Raw genomic sequence first — 18577 nt, forward strand, 5'->3', positions numbered from 1 at the left:
ATTGGTTTATGGGTACTCTGACATGTGGATAGGCATAAATACAAGGGAGACTCTACCGAAATTTTTGAAAATTTAGGGAGTTAGTCAAAAATTAGAACTGCTTGTGTGTGAATTAAGAGTTGAGTCACATTAGGTGCCGATGGCAGACTTTGACCCTCATTCGAGGACAAATAATCCTAAGTGGGGGAGGATGTAAGGCACCGTAAAATTGTACCAAGGATTCAAGGTTTTGTGGTACCGAGGTAGGCTAACATGCTTGAAGAAAGTGGTACAGACGTTTTGGATAGTGCAATGCATTGGGGTGCTGGTGGAATAATTTTTGCAGAACATGGCATACTAAGCGACTGCAGAACTACTCTGCGGACCACAGATCTGCCGCAGAGTGAAGCAGAAGAAAACACAAATTTTGGAGGTCATTTTGCGGTCCATTATGCGACCGTATTATCATTTCGCGGGCCACACTTCTATCGTAGATCCAATGTGAGAAAATTCTGAAGGGAGATTCTGCGGTGCGTTGTGAGACTGCATAACTGATCTGCGAACTACAGATCAACCGCAGACTAGATCAGACCAGCTTAGTTTTTGGGGACCATTTCGCGGTCAACTTTGCAGATCGCATAACTGTTTTGCGGTCCAGTCTCCGGCCGCATACCCGACACGAAAATTGAATTTGTGGGATTTTCTAACCAAACCCTATTTTCTAACCAGACCACTTTTGAAGGGAAATTTGAATATTTTAAGAGGGAGGGAGGAACTAGAGAGAGAAGGAGGAGCTCCACCATCTTTCACTTCAATTTTTTGCTCAAGCCTTGGAGAATTCACAAGGAAGGCTTGCAAAATTGTCTACTAAAGAGGTAAGGTTCTAGCCCTAGCTCTCAATTTCAAAATTGGGCTGAAGATAGGTAATAGGGAATATGGTTCATGAGAATAGAAGTTGGTTAAATATGTGTGCATGTGCCAGTGAAGGTGGTTGGGAGGTTGTAGAACATATATGGGACCTTTTGATGTGGGGATTGATTGTGGGGTGAAGAAACATCACCATAGGACCCTATAGTCGAAATTACAACCCTAGTGCTCGATGAAATACCTTAGTAGATGAACCTATGAATCTCTTCCTAACTATGGTTCAATTTTGTCATATCTCTAATAGTTTGAAGTTGCTAGAAGTTTCGGAACGTTGTAGTAATCTAAGGAAAGCTCAAGCGAGGTATGTTGGCTAAACATCTCCTGTAGAATCGAATTCCATGATATTCTCATAGTTTCAAGCATAATTTCTAATCTTCTGAGCCATTCCCAATAAGTCGAGTTATTCCAAGTGAGCATTATGTCGAAAGTCATATACTCTAATGCGTCCCAATTTTTCCTATCATATAATGCTCTCCTTCGGAAAATTATTCAGAATGACTAGTATATCAAAATGATATGACTTAAATTCATGTTTCAATTGCAAATTTATTATGCCTTATTTTGGAAGGAAAACTCAATGTGTTTAAAACTCTTGTTGCTCATATGCATATTTAATGTCTTGATTCCAAAATGCTCTTATTGTTGTTAACCTATGATGATACATGAAAGTGAAAGAAGAGAGTATGAAATATAAAATGCGGCCATCGTTCCAAGAATGAAAATCTCACTTGAGGCCAATAGTGCCAAGGAAATTAAAGGAAGTGTGAAGATTATGAAATGTGCTGTAATTCCTTTATATAATAAATTTTCTGGGAGTATCATTTGGCCACCGAGGAACGATATGTTGAAATAACCTAAACCCGAAACTACACATGCCGGTGTAGCAGTGATTGTGGGGTAAATCCCCGTGATTGATGTGTTGAATTAATTCCCCTTAATTGGGATGAAATTGATGTGTTGAGATTATTCCCCTTAACTGGGATGAGATGATTGCTAGCAAAAGATGATGTTGACCCACATGACATTGTGATGAGACGGTTTAGCTGATCAAGTAGAGATCGGACGCCATGTCGCGCACATGGTGGTGTTGTGCTTTGATGTCGAGCCTCATACTTTGGGGTGAGACGGCTTAGTCAATTGGGCAGTGATTGGACTCTGTGCTATAAACACAGTGGTGTATCGGTACTAAAGATCTTCCAACTTAAAGATATTCATATTTACTTGAACATTTATCTTTCTCTTAACTTGACGTTTTAATTTTGTTTGAGGATCTCATTGATGTCATGTTTCTCTCCTTTTGAAATGTTACTTCATTGAGAGGGTGTTTAACCTTACATACTAGTACTATTCCATATGTACTAATATCCCTTTATTCCATGGACGTTGCATCTTTAATAGATATAGGTCGTTTTGTAGCAGGCGGCATCTACAAGTGATAGTGGTACACCCTCTTCTCAGTTGACTTAGTGAGCCACACTTCATATCGGGGTCTTGTGCCTTTTGCTTCTTGTGTATAGTGTTTAGAGGTATAGCTGGGGCCTTGTCGCCGGCACTATCATATTACTCTTTTATATCAATTAGAGGTTCCGTACACATAGTGTGAGGTGTATTTTTGATTGGGCCAAACAAACTATAAATGTTGTATTTGTCAAATATATGTCCACATTCAAACTACGAACTTGTAATATTTTGGGAAATCGTAAATGAAATTACTAATGGTAATAAAATTGGTGGTGTATACGTCATTCTCTCATTGTCTAGCATGTGATATTTATAGTCACATTACTCATGGGTAGGGTCGAGTAGAAAGCATGAAGTAGGCTTGCTTGACTGGGACATCTCGGTTCAGCACCGATTGCGCTCCCGAAGGTCGGGGCCTGACATATAATAAGATCATATGAAACTACAACAACAACTAAGTACCGAAAAGTTCACAACATAACACCAAGAAAAACGAACATGCAGTATTCAACTTGGAAACTCAAACTCAAACGAAGTAAAATTGGAAGCCTAGTATCCGAGAGTTAGTCTCCCGTATAGAAAGACAAGGATTCCAAAAAGTATAAACACACAACCAATTTGAAAGTCAATCAATCCGGCTAAGCAAAGATGAGTAGTACAAGAAACGAGTAAAGCGGTTTGGCAAGTAAAAACAAGTATCAAATGGAGGCATTTAATAAGTAAAAACATGTAATAAGTAGAGGCATGTCGTAAGTAAAAGCATCTATTAAGTGAAGGCATGTAGTAAGTAAAGGAATATAACAGGTCAAGGCATCTAATAAATAAATCACTTAACGGATAGAGGCATGTAACATGTAAGGGCTAATAACAAGAAAAGGCATGAATTCAAAAGGACATGAATAGACGTAAATCAAGTAGAAGTGCAAGAGTAACAATAACATACAAGGTAGGAATATGGATATAGTAGAAACATGCCAAATAGAAAACATAGAGGTAACTGCATAAGGAACACAAGCGTGAAAGTAACATACAAAACAACAAATATTAATAGAAACCGAAGTAGAGTGCATGTAAGTGTTTAACGTTCGAGTAATCATAACAAAAATCCAGCTCCCGTTATTTTCACACTGAAACAACCAATCGGCCAATTGTATTTCAATTCACACGGCAATACTCATCGTGCTTACATCATATCAATCTGCACAGAAATACCCCTAGTTCCAAACATTACCCTAAGGCCCCAATCATCAACTCTTAGTACGGATAAGGAAGCTCAAGTAGCATGACAATAACATATATAGATGGGTGTTCATGATGCTATGGTCAAATTAAGTATCTAAACAATCTCAAAGACAACACATTAAATCCTTCTAAGATGCCATACATTCTAATATGATTCCTAACACAGATAATTAAGTTTATTAGTCATAGAATTAAATGAAGCAAAAATCAAGGAATCAAAGAGCTCTACAACACACAAAGAGGCAAATAGTTCTCCCTGCTGAGCATGAAAACCCTGGCACATGCATATACGTTCGTCACCTCGTATACGCATCTCTCCCACATGTAGCAAACAATATCATTTACTAGGAAAACTTCTCTCAACAAATCTAGGCAAGGAACTTACCTCCAACAAGTTAAACCAATACTCTGAAAATGCCTTCTCGCCCGAGTCGACCTCCGCACGACTCAAATCTAGCCAAAAATAACTCTAGGATTTATCGTAATAGTAGTTGAGCACCCGCAAGTCAAAATTACAATGTGTCTCCTAATACGCACACCCTTTTCAAGCAATGCCATGAGTTACTACCCACATGGAGTACCTCCTCTATCATACTATCATATGAAAACTCGAGGATCCCATTCTCAGCTCAGAATCACAAGTAGGATAGACATACCATCAACCAAAAAGCTTCCACTAACTCAATCCCATAGAACAAAAATCACAACACGTAATGAACTCACCATGCCTGTAGAGTACATCAACTGCAAGTTGTGGCCCAACCATCGCAAACTCTTTGAAACCTACTTGCACATAATCAAATCATTAGAATTAAATCCCTCTAAATAAACCAAGTCAAATAGACGGCCCAAAGGCAGAAGTACCTCAACATGAAAATGCATGCACCGAAGAACCCTTTAATGAATCTGAAGTTGCTTCTTTCACCTTTATAATGCCGCAATGTAGAATCAATAATGATATATAAACAACACAAGTCTCGGCACCATCCAATGCAAGCCCCAAGTCTTATCCAAATGTAAGTCAGAAAATTCATAAATACCACATATGATTCCTGAGCCCGTCAGAACCTTCTCGAAATTCATTAACCCATGTCCTCGCACATGAATATCCAAAAGAAGCAACCAAATGATTCCTTTTTCCTTGCGCAATACATCCACAATGAGTATCAAACTTGAATCATCCCAAGACCTCTATATGCCCATAAGGCGTAGTACATCATATATCTAATCGATCCCGTGCTCGAAATCTTCCTCGATGAAATCTTTCTCAAATCATAGAAAATCCACAAGAACATCCTAGTCCAAGAACTAATATAACACGTGACCATGTAATCTGATCATCGATAATAGACTCCCCCACTTGGCTCGTAGCCATAGTAAACATCATCTAATAACCACATTACTCTTGCTTCATAACTTTTATGATCCCATTCTACTATTCAACTAAATTCTTCATAAACCCATGTAATCACTAGTCATCAAACACTCCAAAGACTCTGCCGAGTGTATACTCATCCTCGTGATAGTCGTGCAAATCTCTCAAATGATCCAAAATCCAGCCGTAGCGCATACATCCCACTGGATAGAAGAAAAACTCTTCACACGAACATCATAAGAATCACAAAATCCTAGAGCATCCCGCAAGAGATAATCCACCCGCTTAGCCTTAAATTGGCCTCTGTCTATGACTCTATCATGGTTACCACGGCTATGCAATTACTTAATATTCCCAAGTCCATACTCATCGACCAGATACAAGAATCTGCTACTTCCCATACATGAACAACTGAAAGATCTACCAGTATATAGTCTTCCAAGACTAGACAACATAACGCAATGATAATCAAGCATCCATAGCCCTTCATAGTCATCGGTGCATAGTACATACCGAGTGCGCAACATCACATACGAGTGAATGGAATCAAATCGAAGATACAGGCATAGTGCTGTGTAAATCCAAATCATAGTGGCTCATGACTTATACAACTAGTCCTTGGGATGTCATATAGATGTCAGTTATTTTCATTCTTGTTGTTATAGATCCTTCATTAGAGTTACCTTATTCTATGTTTGGCTTACCTAGCATTGGGGTTAGTTTCCATCACGACTAGGTGGATTTTGGGTCGTGACAAGTTGGTGTCTGAGCTCTAGGTTCATAGGTTCTACGAGTCATGAGCAAGTATCTAGTAGAGATATGTAGACCGGTATGATGACATCCATACCTATCTTTAAGAGGCTATAGGCCATCGAGGAAACTTCTCATCTTTCTCTCCTTATCGCGCGACCGATGTGAAAAATAAATACAATATTTGTTTGAAGTTTACATGAACAGAATTGAAATCCTAAACTACGATGAATAAGAGGTAGCTTGAATTTGGAACGTTGGTACCTCATCAATGCAAGGCTTCGTCTTACACAGCTACACAACTCAAAGATCTGCATGCAAGGTGCAAAAGTGTAGTATGAGTACAACCGACCCCTTCTGGTCCTCAGCATCATCGGATCGTCGACAAGTTGGGTATGTTTTCTACCCCCTCCAACTTGAGGGGGGATGTTTGAACCAAAAATTGTATGGCTAATAAATTGAGCAGTTTACTCTCAGAAGAAAGAAAGAAGACGACTCTGTTCGATACAAACAAGAAAGAAAATCTTAAGAAGTCAAAGTCTCATTATATAATTCAAACCAATCACAATCGTCCATTGAAGACCCATGTGGATGCATCTGGAATGTCCATTTTATTTAATAAATAATGTGCTGGAAAATGTTTGAAGTCTCCAGCCTCTTCTAGAAGGAAGTAACAGATGATTAGTCATGTATGTCTAGTTTTGCATTTTGTATAGATTCCTTTAGTTTGTTATTTTAGACTCAATTAGGAATAGACACATGTATAAGTCTGTTAGACAATTTTGTATTTTTCTTTCTCAACAATTTGTATATATAGGATATTGTACACTAAATACAATCATCAATATACAAGAAAAACATTTCCTATATTCTCTAAATTTCATCAGCAAATGGCAATACTTGTGGGATCAGTTGTTGTTTTGGAATATAACCATCCCCTGCAGTTGCCTTTGAAGCTGGAAGTCCTATATATACCTTTTATTTGGCACTAACGATGTCCATTGATTCCATGAGTTCTTGAAATTGTCAGGACTTCCAGAATTAAACTCATATTGAGGGCTTTTGTAGAATTGAACCCAAACATAGTCAAAAAGGCCAGTATTAAGTGTTTTTCCTAGCCATTGGTCAGGTAATGGACTGAGGTCTGCAGTTAAGTAAAACTCTTTTTCCTTGTTGGCTATAACTTGACAATTTTCGAGCTAGTGCTGCATAGTATTGCTATTGTTCCTTTTCAATATCAGAATCTGTTCCACCGAGCATTGCATTGCCTAGTGATCGAGAATTTGATAGGCCTCCTAGAAAATTGTTCCATAATATAGTAATCAACTCTATAAGTAACAAACCTTAATCCCTTGGCTCCATTTTCAGCGAGGTTGCTCGTTCATCCGAATCCGGTTTCGTCGAGGCTGTTCGAATTTCATTCGACGTCTTGTTCTCCTTCGAGTTGTAGCCAGCACTTTCCTTCTGTAATTCAAACTTGGAGATTTTTTTATCAATATAGTGAAGAAAGTTTTTCACCTCAAAGGTCCATTTCTTTTCTATTTCAGTAATGTTTATTGCTGTGCTCCAGTCATATCTCTTTGAATTGTAGTTCTTAATTGACTTTATTTGGCATGAATTTTTATCATAATATTCTGTGTTTAGTTGTTTTCCATGATTAGTTGATGTTGTTGCCTAACTTTTGACAGCCACCGGATGAAGGGTAGCAATGGCCTACTAAGTTGATTTGAGGAGTTTTGGCGAGTCCATTACTCATATGGTCACTCAACTTTCCAAAATTATCTACCAAAGTCATCTTTCTTTCGTTTGTAATAACAAAGTCACTTAACTATGCCTATAGCACTCAGAAGGTCACTCAACTAGATTTATCAAACATTTGATAGCCAAATACCTATTTTACCCTCTAAATTATCAACTTTTATCATTTGCTTTTTTTTTTTACTTTTTAATATTATAAGTTTTCTCTTTTTAATCAACATTTAGACTTACCTATAGAACAAAATATTTTATTTAAAAATATATATATATTTTTCTAGCATGTATAATGTCGAAATAATAATATAATTGGGCATAATATTCAAGAATATGTAATGTATATTACAAAAATACCTTTATTTTAAATAATAATTTTCTATAGTACGTGCATGGAATATATATTTTAAAACTTTTATTTTCTTTCATTCTTTATTGTGTAAATAAATTTTCGTTTTTTTGTTAATATCAAAATTATTATTATGAATAAATTATTCTAATTACTTTCTACTATGCTCAATCTTTTATTATTCTAACATTATATATTCTTAAATACTATTTTAATATTTTTAATTTATAAACAAAATTTGATTATTCTAAGGTAAGTTCATAATATAAATTAAAAAGAGAAAAACATTATTATATTAAAAGGCTAAAAGAAGAAGAAGATAAAAGTTTTATGTTGACCTTTTGGAACCTCATCAAAAATTGAAGCTTTATGGATTTGGATCGCTTCCATAACCTTTCTCGATTCCCCTTAGATAATGTTTGGCTTGGATTTGTGTGATTGAAGGGCTGAAATGAGGTTTTGAAATGATTTGAGATTGAAAACTAGTCAGATGAGGTAAATGTCTTGCCTAGCTTTAGTTTGAGGGAATTTTCCTAATAAATGATATTGTTTTCTTTATGCGGGAGTGATGTATATACGAGATGACGAGCGTATATGTATGTGCTATTGTTATTCATAACTTTTGTTCCCACCAAGTATGCCCGAAATTTCTCAAAGGCCCACACAACGGCCAACAACTCCTTTTCTGTGGTGGTGTAATTCAGTTGTGCATCATCAAGAGTCTTACTCGCATAGGAGATGGAATAAAATATCTTGTCCTTCCTCTGGCCTAGCACTGCCCCAATAGCATGGTCACTTGCGTCACACATAAGTTCAAATGGTAAGGACCAATACGGTGCCACAATAATGGGGGTAGCTACCAACGTCTTTTTGAGCTCTTCAAATTCCTTCAGGCAGGCGTCATCAAAATCGAAAGTTACATCCTTTTCAAGCAACCTGCAGAAAGGAGTAGCAATTTTAGAAAATTTCTTAATAAAGCGCCGATAGAATCCCGCGTGTCCCAAGAAACTTTGGACACCCTTCACGGAAATGGGTGGAGGTAATTTTTCAACCGCCTCCACCTTCGCCTTATCAACTTCAATGCCGCTCCTAGACACTCTGTGACCCAACACGATTCCTCCCTGCACCATAAAATGGCACTTTTCCCAATTCAATACCAGATTTTTTTCTTCACAACGGGCCAACACCTTGCTTAAATTCTTCAAACAATCATCATAAGAAGACCCTAAGACGGAAAAATCATCCATAAAAACTTTCACAAATATTTCTACCATATCGGTAAAAATAGCCATCATACATCTCTGGAAAGTGGTTGGTGCATTACAAAGACCATATGGCATTTGCTTGAAAGTGAAAGTGCCATAAGGACAAGTAAATATGGTCTTCTCCTGATCTTCTGGGCATATGGCAATCTGGTTGTACCCCGAATGGAAGTGGGAAGTGGTCCTTGCGGGTTGCCTTGTTGAGCCTTCTGTAATAAATGCAAACTCTCTATCCCGTCACAGTGCGAGTAAGAATTAGCTCATTTTTTTTCATTCTTAACCACAGTCATCCCTCCCTTTTTAGGCACACATTGCACTGGGCTTACCCAGTTGCTGTCAGAGATAGTAAAGATGATACCTGCATCGAGTCACTTAATTACTTCGTTCTTCACGACTTCTTTCATGATGGAATTTAATCTCCTTTGCTGCTCAACATTGGGGCGGTGTCCATCTTCCAGAAAGATTTTATGCATGAAAAATGATAGACTGATTCTCTTGATGTCAGTAATTGTCCACCTTATAGCCTTTTTATGCTCGCGCAGTACTCTGAGCAATTTTTCTTCTTGTACAATAGTCAAGCTGGATGAGATAATTACTGGCAACAATTCAGAGTTCCCTAAATAAGCATAGCGCAGATGCGCTAGAAGGGGCTTTAGTTCTAGCTTTTGAGGTTCTTCAATGGATAGCTTAGGAGGGGTCAGAGTGACAGACCTGCCCAACTCCTCAAATCTCCCAAACCCATGGACATAATTGCACGACATGTTAAGTACTTGCTCAATTTCGCCCACCGTCTCATCTTCACTGACTTCTTCATCCCCAATCAAGGCTCGTTCAAGAGGATCTATGGGGCTCATATAAGACACCAATGATGTAGCATTGCTTTCCACTACATAAATCATGGATAGCTCTTCATAGTGGGCTAGCAATCTGAGTGCTTTGTACATATTGAATACCTCCACTCGATCACATACTCTCATCGTCATCTTTCCTTCACATACATCAATAATATCTCGGTATGTGGCTAAGAATGGTCGCCCCAAAATAAATGAGACTTCCTAATCAGGCTCGTAGTCTAAGATAATAAAATTAGCAGGGAATATGAAAGAACCCACTTGAACTAACACATCTTCAATCACTCCTTCAGGATGAGCAAGGGAGCGATCAGCCAATTGTAAGATCACTGTTGTTGGGCGTGGCTCACCCAACCCTAACTGTCTGAACGCAGATAGCGGTATCAAATTGATGCTCGCTCCAAGATCACACAAAGATCGCCCGACTGCATGCCTTCCAATTGAGATTTGGATAGTGAAGCTACCCGGATCCTTCAATTTCTGGGGTAGCTTGCTTTGAATTCTTGAGCTATATTCCTCAGTGAGTGCCACAGTCTCGAATTCGGTCAACCTCTTTTTATTTGCCACTATGTCCTTGATATATTTTGCATATTTGGGAACTTCTTGCAGGATGCCTACCAGTGGAATATTGATTTGCACCTGCTTCAAAATATCAAGAAATATTTTATACGTGGCATTATCCTTCACTTTCTGCAATCTTTGAGGGAACGGAGGCGGTGGTCTCGCAACTAATTATGAGGGTTGCTCAGCCACCGCCTCTTCAACTGGCTTCTCTAACTCCTTTGATTTTTCTGATTTTCACTCTATAGTGACTGGCTTCACATTAAAGGTCACTTGTTTTCTCTTTTTCGACTGGACTTCTTCTAATTGTCTCCCATTTCTCAATGACACAGCATTAATAGATGCCTTAGGATTAGCCTCAGTGTCATTTGGAAGAGCTCCAACTGGTCAAGTATTTTGGGCACTGGCAAGTTGTCCCAGTTGGCGCTCCAAATTTCTCATTGCTGCGACTTGGGCCTACTAGTCAGCCATCAATTTCTTCATCATTTCCTCAAGGTGACTTGTTAAGTTTGCATATCGTTCAGCCTAAGGTGGTCTATATTGTTGTTGAGGTGCTTGTTACCGATATCGATTCTGAGCACCTTGATTTCCACCCCAAGAGAAGTTTGGGTGGTTCCTCCAATTGGGATTGTAAGTGTTCCCATACTGGTTTGTCTGGCCCCTATTTGCATTACCCACAAAATAGACAAACTCAGGATTAACTGGGGATAAGTCACTCGTATGACCCTCTCCACATACTTTACAAAATAATTGAACATGTTGCACTGGCTGGGCTTGTTGCTTGTTAATAACTAGGGTCATCTTATTGACTTGGTTGGTCAACGTGGAAATCTGCATTGATAATGCCGAGACGGCATCTAACTCGAGAACCCCTGCAGATTTTTGAACTGTGTGTCTGCCCATCTCTCATTGCCAATCAGGATTGCTTTTGGAGAATTTGTTCAATAACGCATATATCTCATCAAAGCTTTTCTCCAACACTTGACCTCTAGCTGCAGCATCTACCACAATTTTTGTCTCAAGATGTAGCCCTTCTATAAAAGTGTGAGCTAACACTTCATTTGTCTGATTGTGATGAGGACAGTCTCTGAGCAGCCCCTTGAACCTCTCCCAAGCTGAGTATAAAGACTCTCTCACTTTCTATTTGAAGGCGACTATCTCACTTCTGATCTTTGCAGTTTTGCCTGAAGGGAAAAACCTTGCCAAAAATTTCCTTGCCAGATCATTCCATGATGTAATAGAATTAGCTGGTTCTACCTCCAGCCATCGCTTTGCTTCGCCTAATAGAGAGAACGGTAAAAATGTGAGCCTCACATAGTCTGGAGTGACTCCGTTAGTGATGTAAGTATCACTAATCTCTAAGAAATTCAGGATATGCTATTATGAATCCTCGTGTGGAAGACCCATCGGGATATGATCCTTTATAATAGATTCGTGTGTCTTGGTTTTACTGTGTGTGATGGGTTCATAGCATTGCATTGTAGTGGTACCTGTTGAGCTTGCGGGATGGTTCTCTCATTTAAGTCATTTTCCCATGTTTGAGTACACATGAATTGTTGCTTATTGATACACAAATTGCACGGTTTATGGATTTAGGTTGTATTGGTTTGGCATGTCAATAGAATAGTTGTGTTTTATGAGATAGGGTCAGTGGACCTAGAATAGATGCTATCGGATTTGATTACGGTATATTTGGAAGAACAATATCGGAAGTCATTTTAGAAATTGGCTATGGTTCTTGTCAAATGAGGGAGAGCTCCATGACTTGTTGAGTTGATGAGTGGTTATAAGTTTCTGCATGTTTCATTGTCAATGGCAGTGTACGAAGGTTTGAACGAAGTTTTATTTGATATGAGGTTCATTACTGGTACCATGTCTATTTTTTATCAGCTATTGTGATCGAAAATTATTGTTGTGTGTATGCGAGTTATGTGGTATATTATGTGATTTCATCTTGGGTTATGGTTATGGCTTGATACAGTTTGTTTAGGCTTATACAGTATGTAGATGCGAGATTCGGGTCTTGTAAAGAATTCCAGATGTTAGAGATTGGGCTTCCAAGGTATATGGGAGGAAGAATCTTTGATTATTTTGAGTTTATGGACTTTTGTGGGTTGGGTTGACGTGGTATCACCCCCAAGTATGTTCATGGTAAGATTACATAGTCGGTTGATGGATTTGGAATGACTCTTGGTACATTCGAGGACGAACATATGTTTAAGTGGGGGAGAATGTAACAACCCGACCGATTGTTTTGAGAATTTGCACTTCGCTCGGTAGTTTGAGGGTATGAGTAGCTCTGTATGATGTATTATGACTTGTGTGTATCGTCAGTTTTGATTTTCGGGTGATTCAAAATTTGTTTGGAAGGGTGAATTTCAATGTTGAACCTTTAAGTTGGAAAAGTTGATCAAGTTTGACTTTTGTGTATTTAATCCCAAAACGGAGTTTTGATATTTCTGTTAGGCCCGGATGGTCATTTTGGACTTGGGCGTATGCCTGGAATAGCATTTGGTGTTTCTAGAAGGTTTCGGCACTAATTGGCGAAAATTGGCAATTTAAAGGTTTGGAATATTCATAAGATTGACCGAGAGTTGACTTTGATGATATCGGATTTGGATTGTGGTTCCGAGAATTGGAATAGCTTTGTTATGTCATTGGAGACTTGTGTGCAAAATTTGAGTTCATTCCGAGTTGATTTGATATGGTTCGATACGAGTTTTGGAAGTTGAAAGTTCAAAAGTTTATTAAGTTCGATTTGTGGTGCGTTTCGTTTGTTTTCCTTCATGTTTTCATTGCTGGTTTCTGCTGGTTTCTGATGCCCCAATTGTACTTCGCGATTGCGAAGATGGAGACGCGATCGCGTAGAGGACATATGGAGCTGGGCACTTCATCGCAGTCGCAATTGGAAGATCTTTTTTGTGTAGCTTTGTGTTGGTTACAGTACGCGTTCGCATATAAGTTAGCGCATTCGCATAGAGATGAGTTGAGAGGTGGTGATTTTTCTTCCACATTCGCGAGGGTCAGTCTGCGTTCACGGAGAGTTGGCATCTGTAGGAATCACGTTTTCATGAGGAGGCTCACGAACGCATAGAGTTTTTTAGGGCAGTGTATTTTTCTTCTTAGCGATCGCAAAGATATTTCCGCTATCGCAGTTCATAAATTCGTCCAGTGATTATAAGTACTCTATTTTCGGAGGTTTCAGACATTTTTGCATATATTGAGCTATGGAGCTCAGATTGAGGTAATTTTTACCACATGGATTGGGATAAGTGTTTTATACTCTAAATTAATTTTATTTCGTGATTCCATCTTTGTTTTTGGAAGTTGATTGATGATTTCAAAAGAAAAATTTGAGGTTTTTGTCTAAACTTTCCTAGAGTTAATTATTGAGTGTTGAACATTGATTCAGAGTCTCATTTGAGTCAAATTAGTATGGTTGGACTCGTAATTAAATGAGTTATCGAATTTCGTGAGTTTTGTCGGGTTCCGAGGTGCGGGCCCAGGTTTGACTTTTTAGTTGACTTTGGACTTTTGATTAAAGATTCAACCTTTATCAATTGGATTTGTTTCCTTTGGCATTATTTGATGTTCTTGAGTTGATTTTGGCTAGTTTTGAGCCGTTCAGAGGTCGGTATGTACGGGGTGGCATTTCTAGAGTATTGTTTGGCTTGCTCGGTATTGGATTTGGCTTGTTCGAGGTAAGTAACATATCTAAACTTTGATTTGAGGGTATTTTACCATGGGAACTATGTTATAAGATATGTATTGAGGTGACGCACATGCTAAGTGACAAGCGTGTGGGCGTGCACCGGGGGAAATCATGATTCTAGTTGACTATTAGACTATGACCGGACTTGTTTTGCCGTTATATCTTGTTACATCCATGTTCTCCCTACTTGATTTATTATATGAGTTGTGAATCATGTTAGAAATCATGTTTAGGCTATATGCTTATTCGGTTGGGACCCACATATGTTATTTCTGTTGTTGAGCTATTTGCTTAAATTACAATTATGTACTCAGTCATATTCATTCATTTGCATGTCATATCTCAGTCTCTATTATCATTTACTGTTACATCATGTTATCATTATTCGGGCTGAGTAGTATGATATATGTAAGCCTGTGACACTAGAGATATTGAGGACTGAGTTGGGGCCTAAGAGTCATGTTGTGAGTGATATTGTGGATCGGGCTGCATTAGCTTTATATATATTATTATTATATAGATCGAGGTGCACGACGCAGCAGGCCTTATAGGCTTTATTATTATTTATGGGATCGGGCAGCACGCCGCAGCAGGCCTCATTGGCTTTATATTAGCACTTAGCAGGAGCCGCCCCTCCGAAGTCTGACATACCAGCAGTGAGCGAAGGTACCCTACAGTGCTGAGTGACTAAGTGTGCTGAGTGATTGAGTGTGATGAGTGAGAATGTGAAACAGTGAGATTGAGTACTCTAAGAGTGTGAGTTCATGGGTTTATCAATATGATGCATTACATTTGACATGCATACTTGGCTTGTAGGCATAGAGATGCATTTTCTCATGCTATATGATATTGTGACATTCATGGCTTCACATGCACATTGACATGTAGGCATAGAGATGTACTTTTCTCATGCTATCTGATAATGAGATATCTTATCTGTTGTTGAAAGTTTTTGAGAAAAATTACACTTTTCTGATATACTCATATTTTGATGATTTCGGTGAAAGATTTGGGTTTTACTGTTATACCTGAAAAGCATGCCTATTTTTCGTAACTGTGAACGAGCTGAGCATCATATCTTTGAGTTATTACTTGTACTGATTTTATTATATTGTTACGAGTTGTTCTTGGCTATTAGTATTGGACTCTGACCGTTGTCCAAGCTCATCACTGCTTTCAACCTAAGGTTAGGTTTTTTTACTTATTGAGTACATGGGGTCGGTTGTACTCTTACTACCCTTTTGCACATTACGTGCAGATTTTGGAGCTGATGTTGCTGTGTATGGCAGGAGCTGGCATTGAATATGTACCTGCATTCCAGTTATAGTTGCCTCTTATTTTTGGTAGGTTTAGATTTATAAATCTATTTACGTACATTTCGAACATATGATGTATTTATTTCATACTAGCTTTGTAAAATCTAAATCTTAGAAGCTCATGATTTGTACTACCAGTCCTTGGAAAGTTGTATAGAAGTTCATTTATGTCATCACTATTTTCTCAGTTAATCTCATTTGAATTATTTTATTGTTAATTGGTTTATCTAGCGGATTGGGTTAGGTGTCATCTAGACTAGTTGAATTTTGGGTCATGACAGTTGGAGACAAGTGCTTCAATAAAAGTGAAAGTTGGAGAGAAATTCTCCAAACAACAACTACAAAAAGCCAGACGTATACAAATTTGAATTACGGGAGAATGTTGGGAAACTAATTCAAAGTTGTAGTAGAAAATTAAAATTATTTAGGATTTGGTATTTCCAAGTTTATTTAATGCTTGTCTAAATAGGATTTGTAGTCAGAATTATATAGGAATAGGTTTTCATATTTCTAGTTGAAATAGGTTTGTATTGGGAGCTTATATTATGTGTTGAGAAGTATATAATTTCAGTGGAGATTTATAATAAAATATTTTCCTTCATTCAAGTAAAATTAGTAATAAATTATTCTAATAGAGGCCAACTCCATAATTCTAAATATTTTAAAAATAATTAACTTTTCCAATATGAAATATATTTTAAGGGATAAGAAAATCGATCAATATTTTTTGTTTGAATACATGTATTTCCTCTTAAATTTAAAGAGACCATCCTTTGGAGAATCATAAGAAAAGTATAATACTTATTGTGACATAATACCATCTAAAATGACTGGATATTTGTTATATGCTTTTATCACGAATTTTTAAAAGGTCCCAAATTAACACAATTTTCTTTTGTAAATAGAATTGGATCTTTCTTTTAGAAATTTGGAATGAAGAGGTTGGTCATATAGTTCCTAGAAAAAAAAAGAATGATTAATTGATAATGTAAAATTTGAAAATGATTAATATTTAGTGAATATTTATAATAGATAACTTCATATAATTTTTTTTTTATAGAGAATCAATTGTAGGAATTGACAAAAAATAAAAGGAAATTAATGTCAGCTTATTATGAATACATTTTATCTTCTATTGAATGGTTTTCGTTTCTTCAAATTTGCAATTTAAATAATTTAACTTTTAGGTGTCACGACTCAAAATTCCTCCTTGGGAGTCGTGATGGCACCTAGTCTCTAGGACTAGGTAAGCCTAACACTTACTGAGTTAATAACAGATTTTAACCAATCAACTATTAAACATGAACTAGAGATTTCTATACAAAGCCAACAATCCAAAGTAGATATACAACATCCCAAAACCGGTACTACAAGTCATAAGTCTTTCTAGGAATAATTAAGAATACCAAATACATCATTATTTTAAATAGAAATAAACAGTACAAAGTAAACTTCAGAAGGTGACTCCGAGGCCTACGAACACGATGGCATGTATACCTTGAAGTCTCCACCGCAATACTCGATCAGCTATCTAATGACCAACATGCCCTGAGATACCTGGATCTACACAAAAATGTGTGGCAAGCAGAGCATGAGTACACCACAGCGATACCCATTAAGTATCAAGACTAACTTCGATGGAGTAGTGACGAGGAATAGTCAAGGCATCTACTAGACATAATAACATGTACAAGTATGAATATAAAACTAACAGGAAACAATAACATTATAAACCTAAACATGGTAAGAATAACAATATAATACTTGCAAATGGAACAAGAAGCAACAATTAGCAACAAGGAGCAAATAGGTAATAATGCCTTAAAGTAAGCAGAATACAGTTAAAGTCTAGTGAAACTAAGTAAGGAAACACAAGTAACAACACAATAATCAACCGCTCTCACACAAGGTTTATACAAGAATTACCCCGAGGTATCACACCTCATAATCACAAATCATGGGTCCTAAATCACGAACCCTAATCACTTGGCATCTCGTGCACACATTACCAATCACAATCGCACGGACAACTCACGTGTTGCACGGATGACTCACGTGCCAATAGCATTAATACCTCGTATCTGCACGGACAACTCACGTACTGACGGTAATAATATCTCATATCCGCACGAATAACTCATGTGCTAACAGTATCAATATCTCATATCCGTATGGATGTCACGACCCAAAATCCAACTAGTCGTAATGGCACCTAACCCAACCCGCTAGGTAAGCCAATTGACAATTAACCAATTCCAATGAAATTTAATGAGATAATAAATAGAAGAAAATATTTGTATTTTATACATTTCACAAGGACTGGTAGTACAAATCATGAGCATCTAAGATTTTAGATTTCTTTACAAAATGGAATTGAAAACAATTCAACATCTGTTTGAAATGTAAATGAACAGAATTCGAATCTAATGCTACTTTGTAGTCAATTTTGCACTATAGGTGTTTGACAAAATTCCTAAGAGTGTTACACCATGAGAATCCTTCTAATAATTATCCAATTTTCGCTATCTTCCTATAGATTGTTATTGCTGGTAGTGTTGGGACGTTGTAGAAACTTAAGAAAACCTCAAACAAGGTATGTTGGCTAAACTTCTCTCTTGGAATCGACTTTCATAATGTTCCCGTAAGTTTCAAGTATGGTTATCCCAAGTTTCTATTTCCTATGTTCCGAGTTATTCCTTATATATATATTTGACTATTCCGAATAAGCTTGTGTTGAAAGATATATACTAAAAAATGTGCACCAAATTCTCCTATCATCATGTGTTCTCCATCGGGAATGTATCCTAGTGTGACCAATATGTCGAGATAGTATGATTTCAAATCATGTTTAAATTGCAAGTTGTTATGCCCAATTATGAAAGAAAACTCAATGCGCCTATGACCCCTATTGTTCATATTTATGCTTAAGGACTTGATTCCAAATGATCTTATTGATGATGATCTATAAATATTCTTGAAAGTGAAAGAAATGAGGGTGAGATATAAAAAGTGGCCATTGTTGTTGTAACTAGCGCATTTG

The 18577-nt window shown here is 37.4% G+C and overlaps 2 protein-coding genes across 2 annotated transcripts; both read right to left on the minus strand.

Annotated features, from left to right (window-relative positions):
- Positions 1 to 7078: 7078 nt before the first annotated feature.
- On the minus strand, positions 7079 to 10080 carry LOC138902594 (uncharacterized). The gene is made up of 3 exons (XM_070190477.1): positions 9478 to 10080; positions 8414 to 8956; positions 7079 to 7198 (listed from the first exon to the last, which is right to left on the minus strand). Exons 1-3 carry the CDS (start codon positions 10078 to 10080, stop codon positions 7079 to 7081), a joined length of 1266 nt encoding a protein of 421 aa, XP_070046578.1.
- Positions 10081 to 10152: 72 nt separating this feature from the next.
- LOC138902595 (uncharacterized) lies at positions 10153 to 11412 on the minus strand. The gene is made up of 3 exons (XM_070190478.1): positions 11091 to 11412; positions 10762 to 10892; positions 10153 to 10587 (listed from the first exon to the last, which is right to left on the minus strand). Exons 1-3 carry the CDS (start codon positions 11410 to 11412, stop codon positions 10153 to 10155), a joined length of 888 nt encoding a protein of 295 aa, XP_070046579.1.
- Positions 11413 to 18577: the final 7165 nt, after the last annotated feature.

The sequence above is a fragment of the Nicotiana tomentosiformis genome, chromosome 12 (genome assembly GCF_000390325.3).
Source record: "Nicotiana tomentosiformis chromosome 12, ASM39032v3, whole genome shotgun sequence".
NCBI classification, from domain to species: domain Eukaryota; kingdom Viridiplantae; phylum Streptophyta; class Magnoliopsida; order Solanales; family Solanaceae; genus Nicotiana; species Nicotiana tomentosiformis.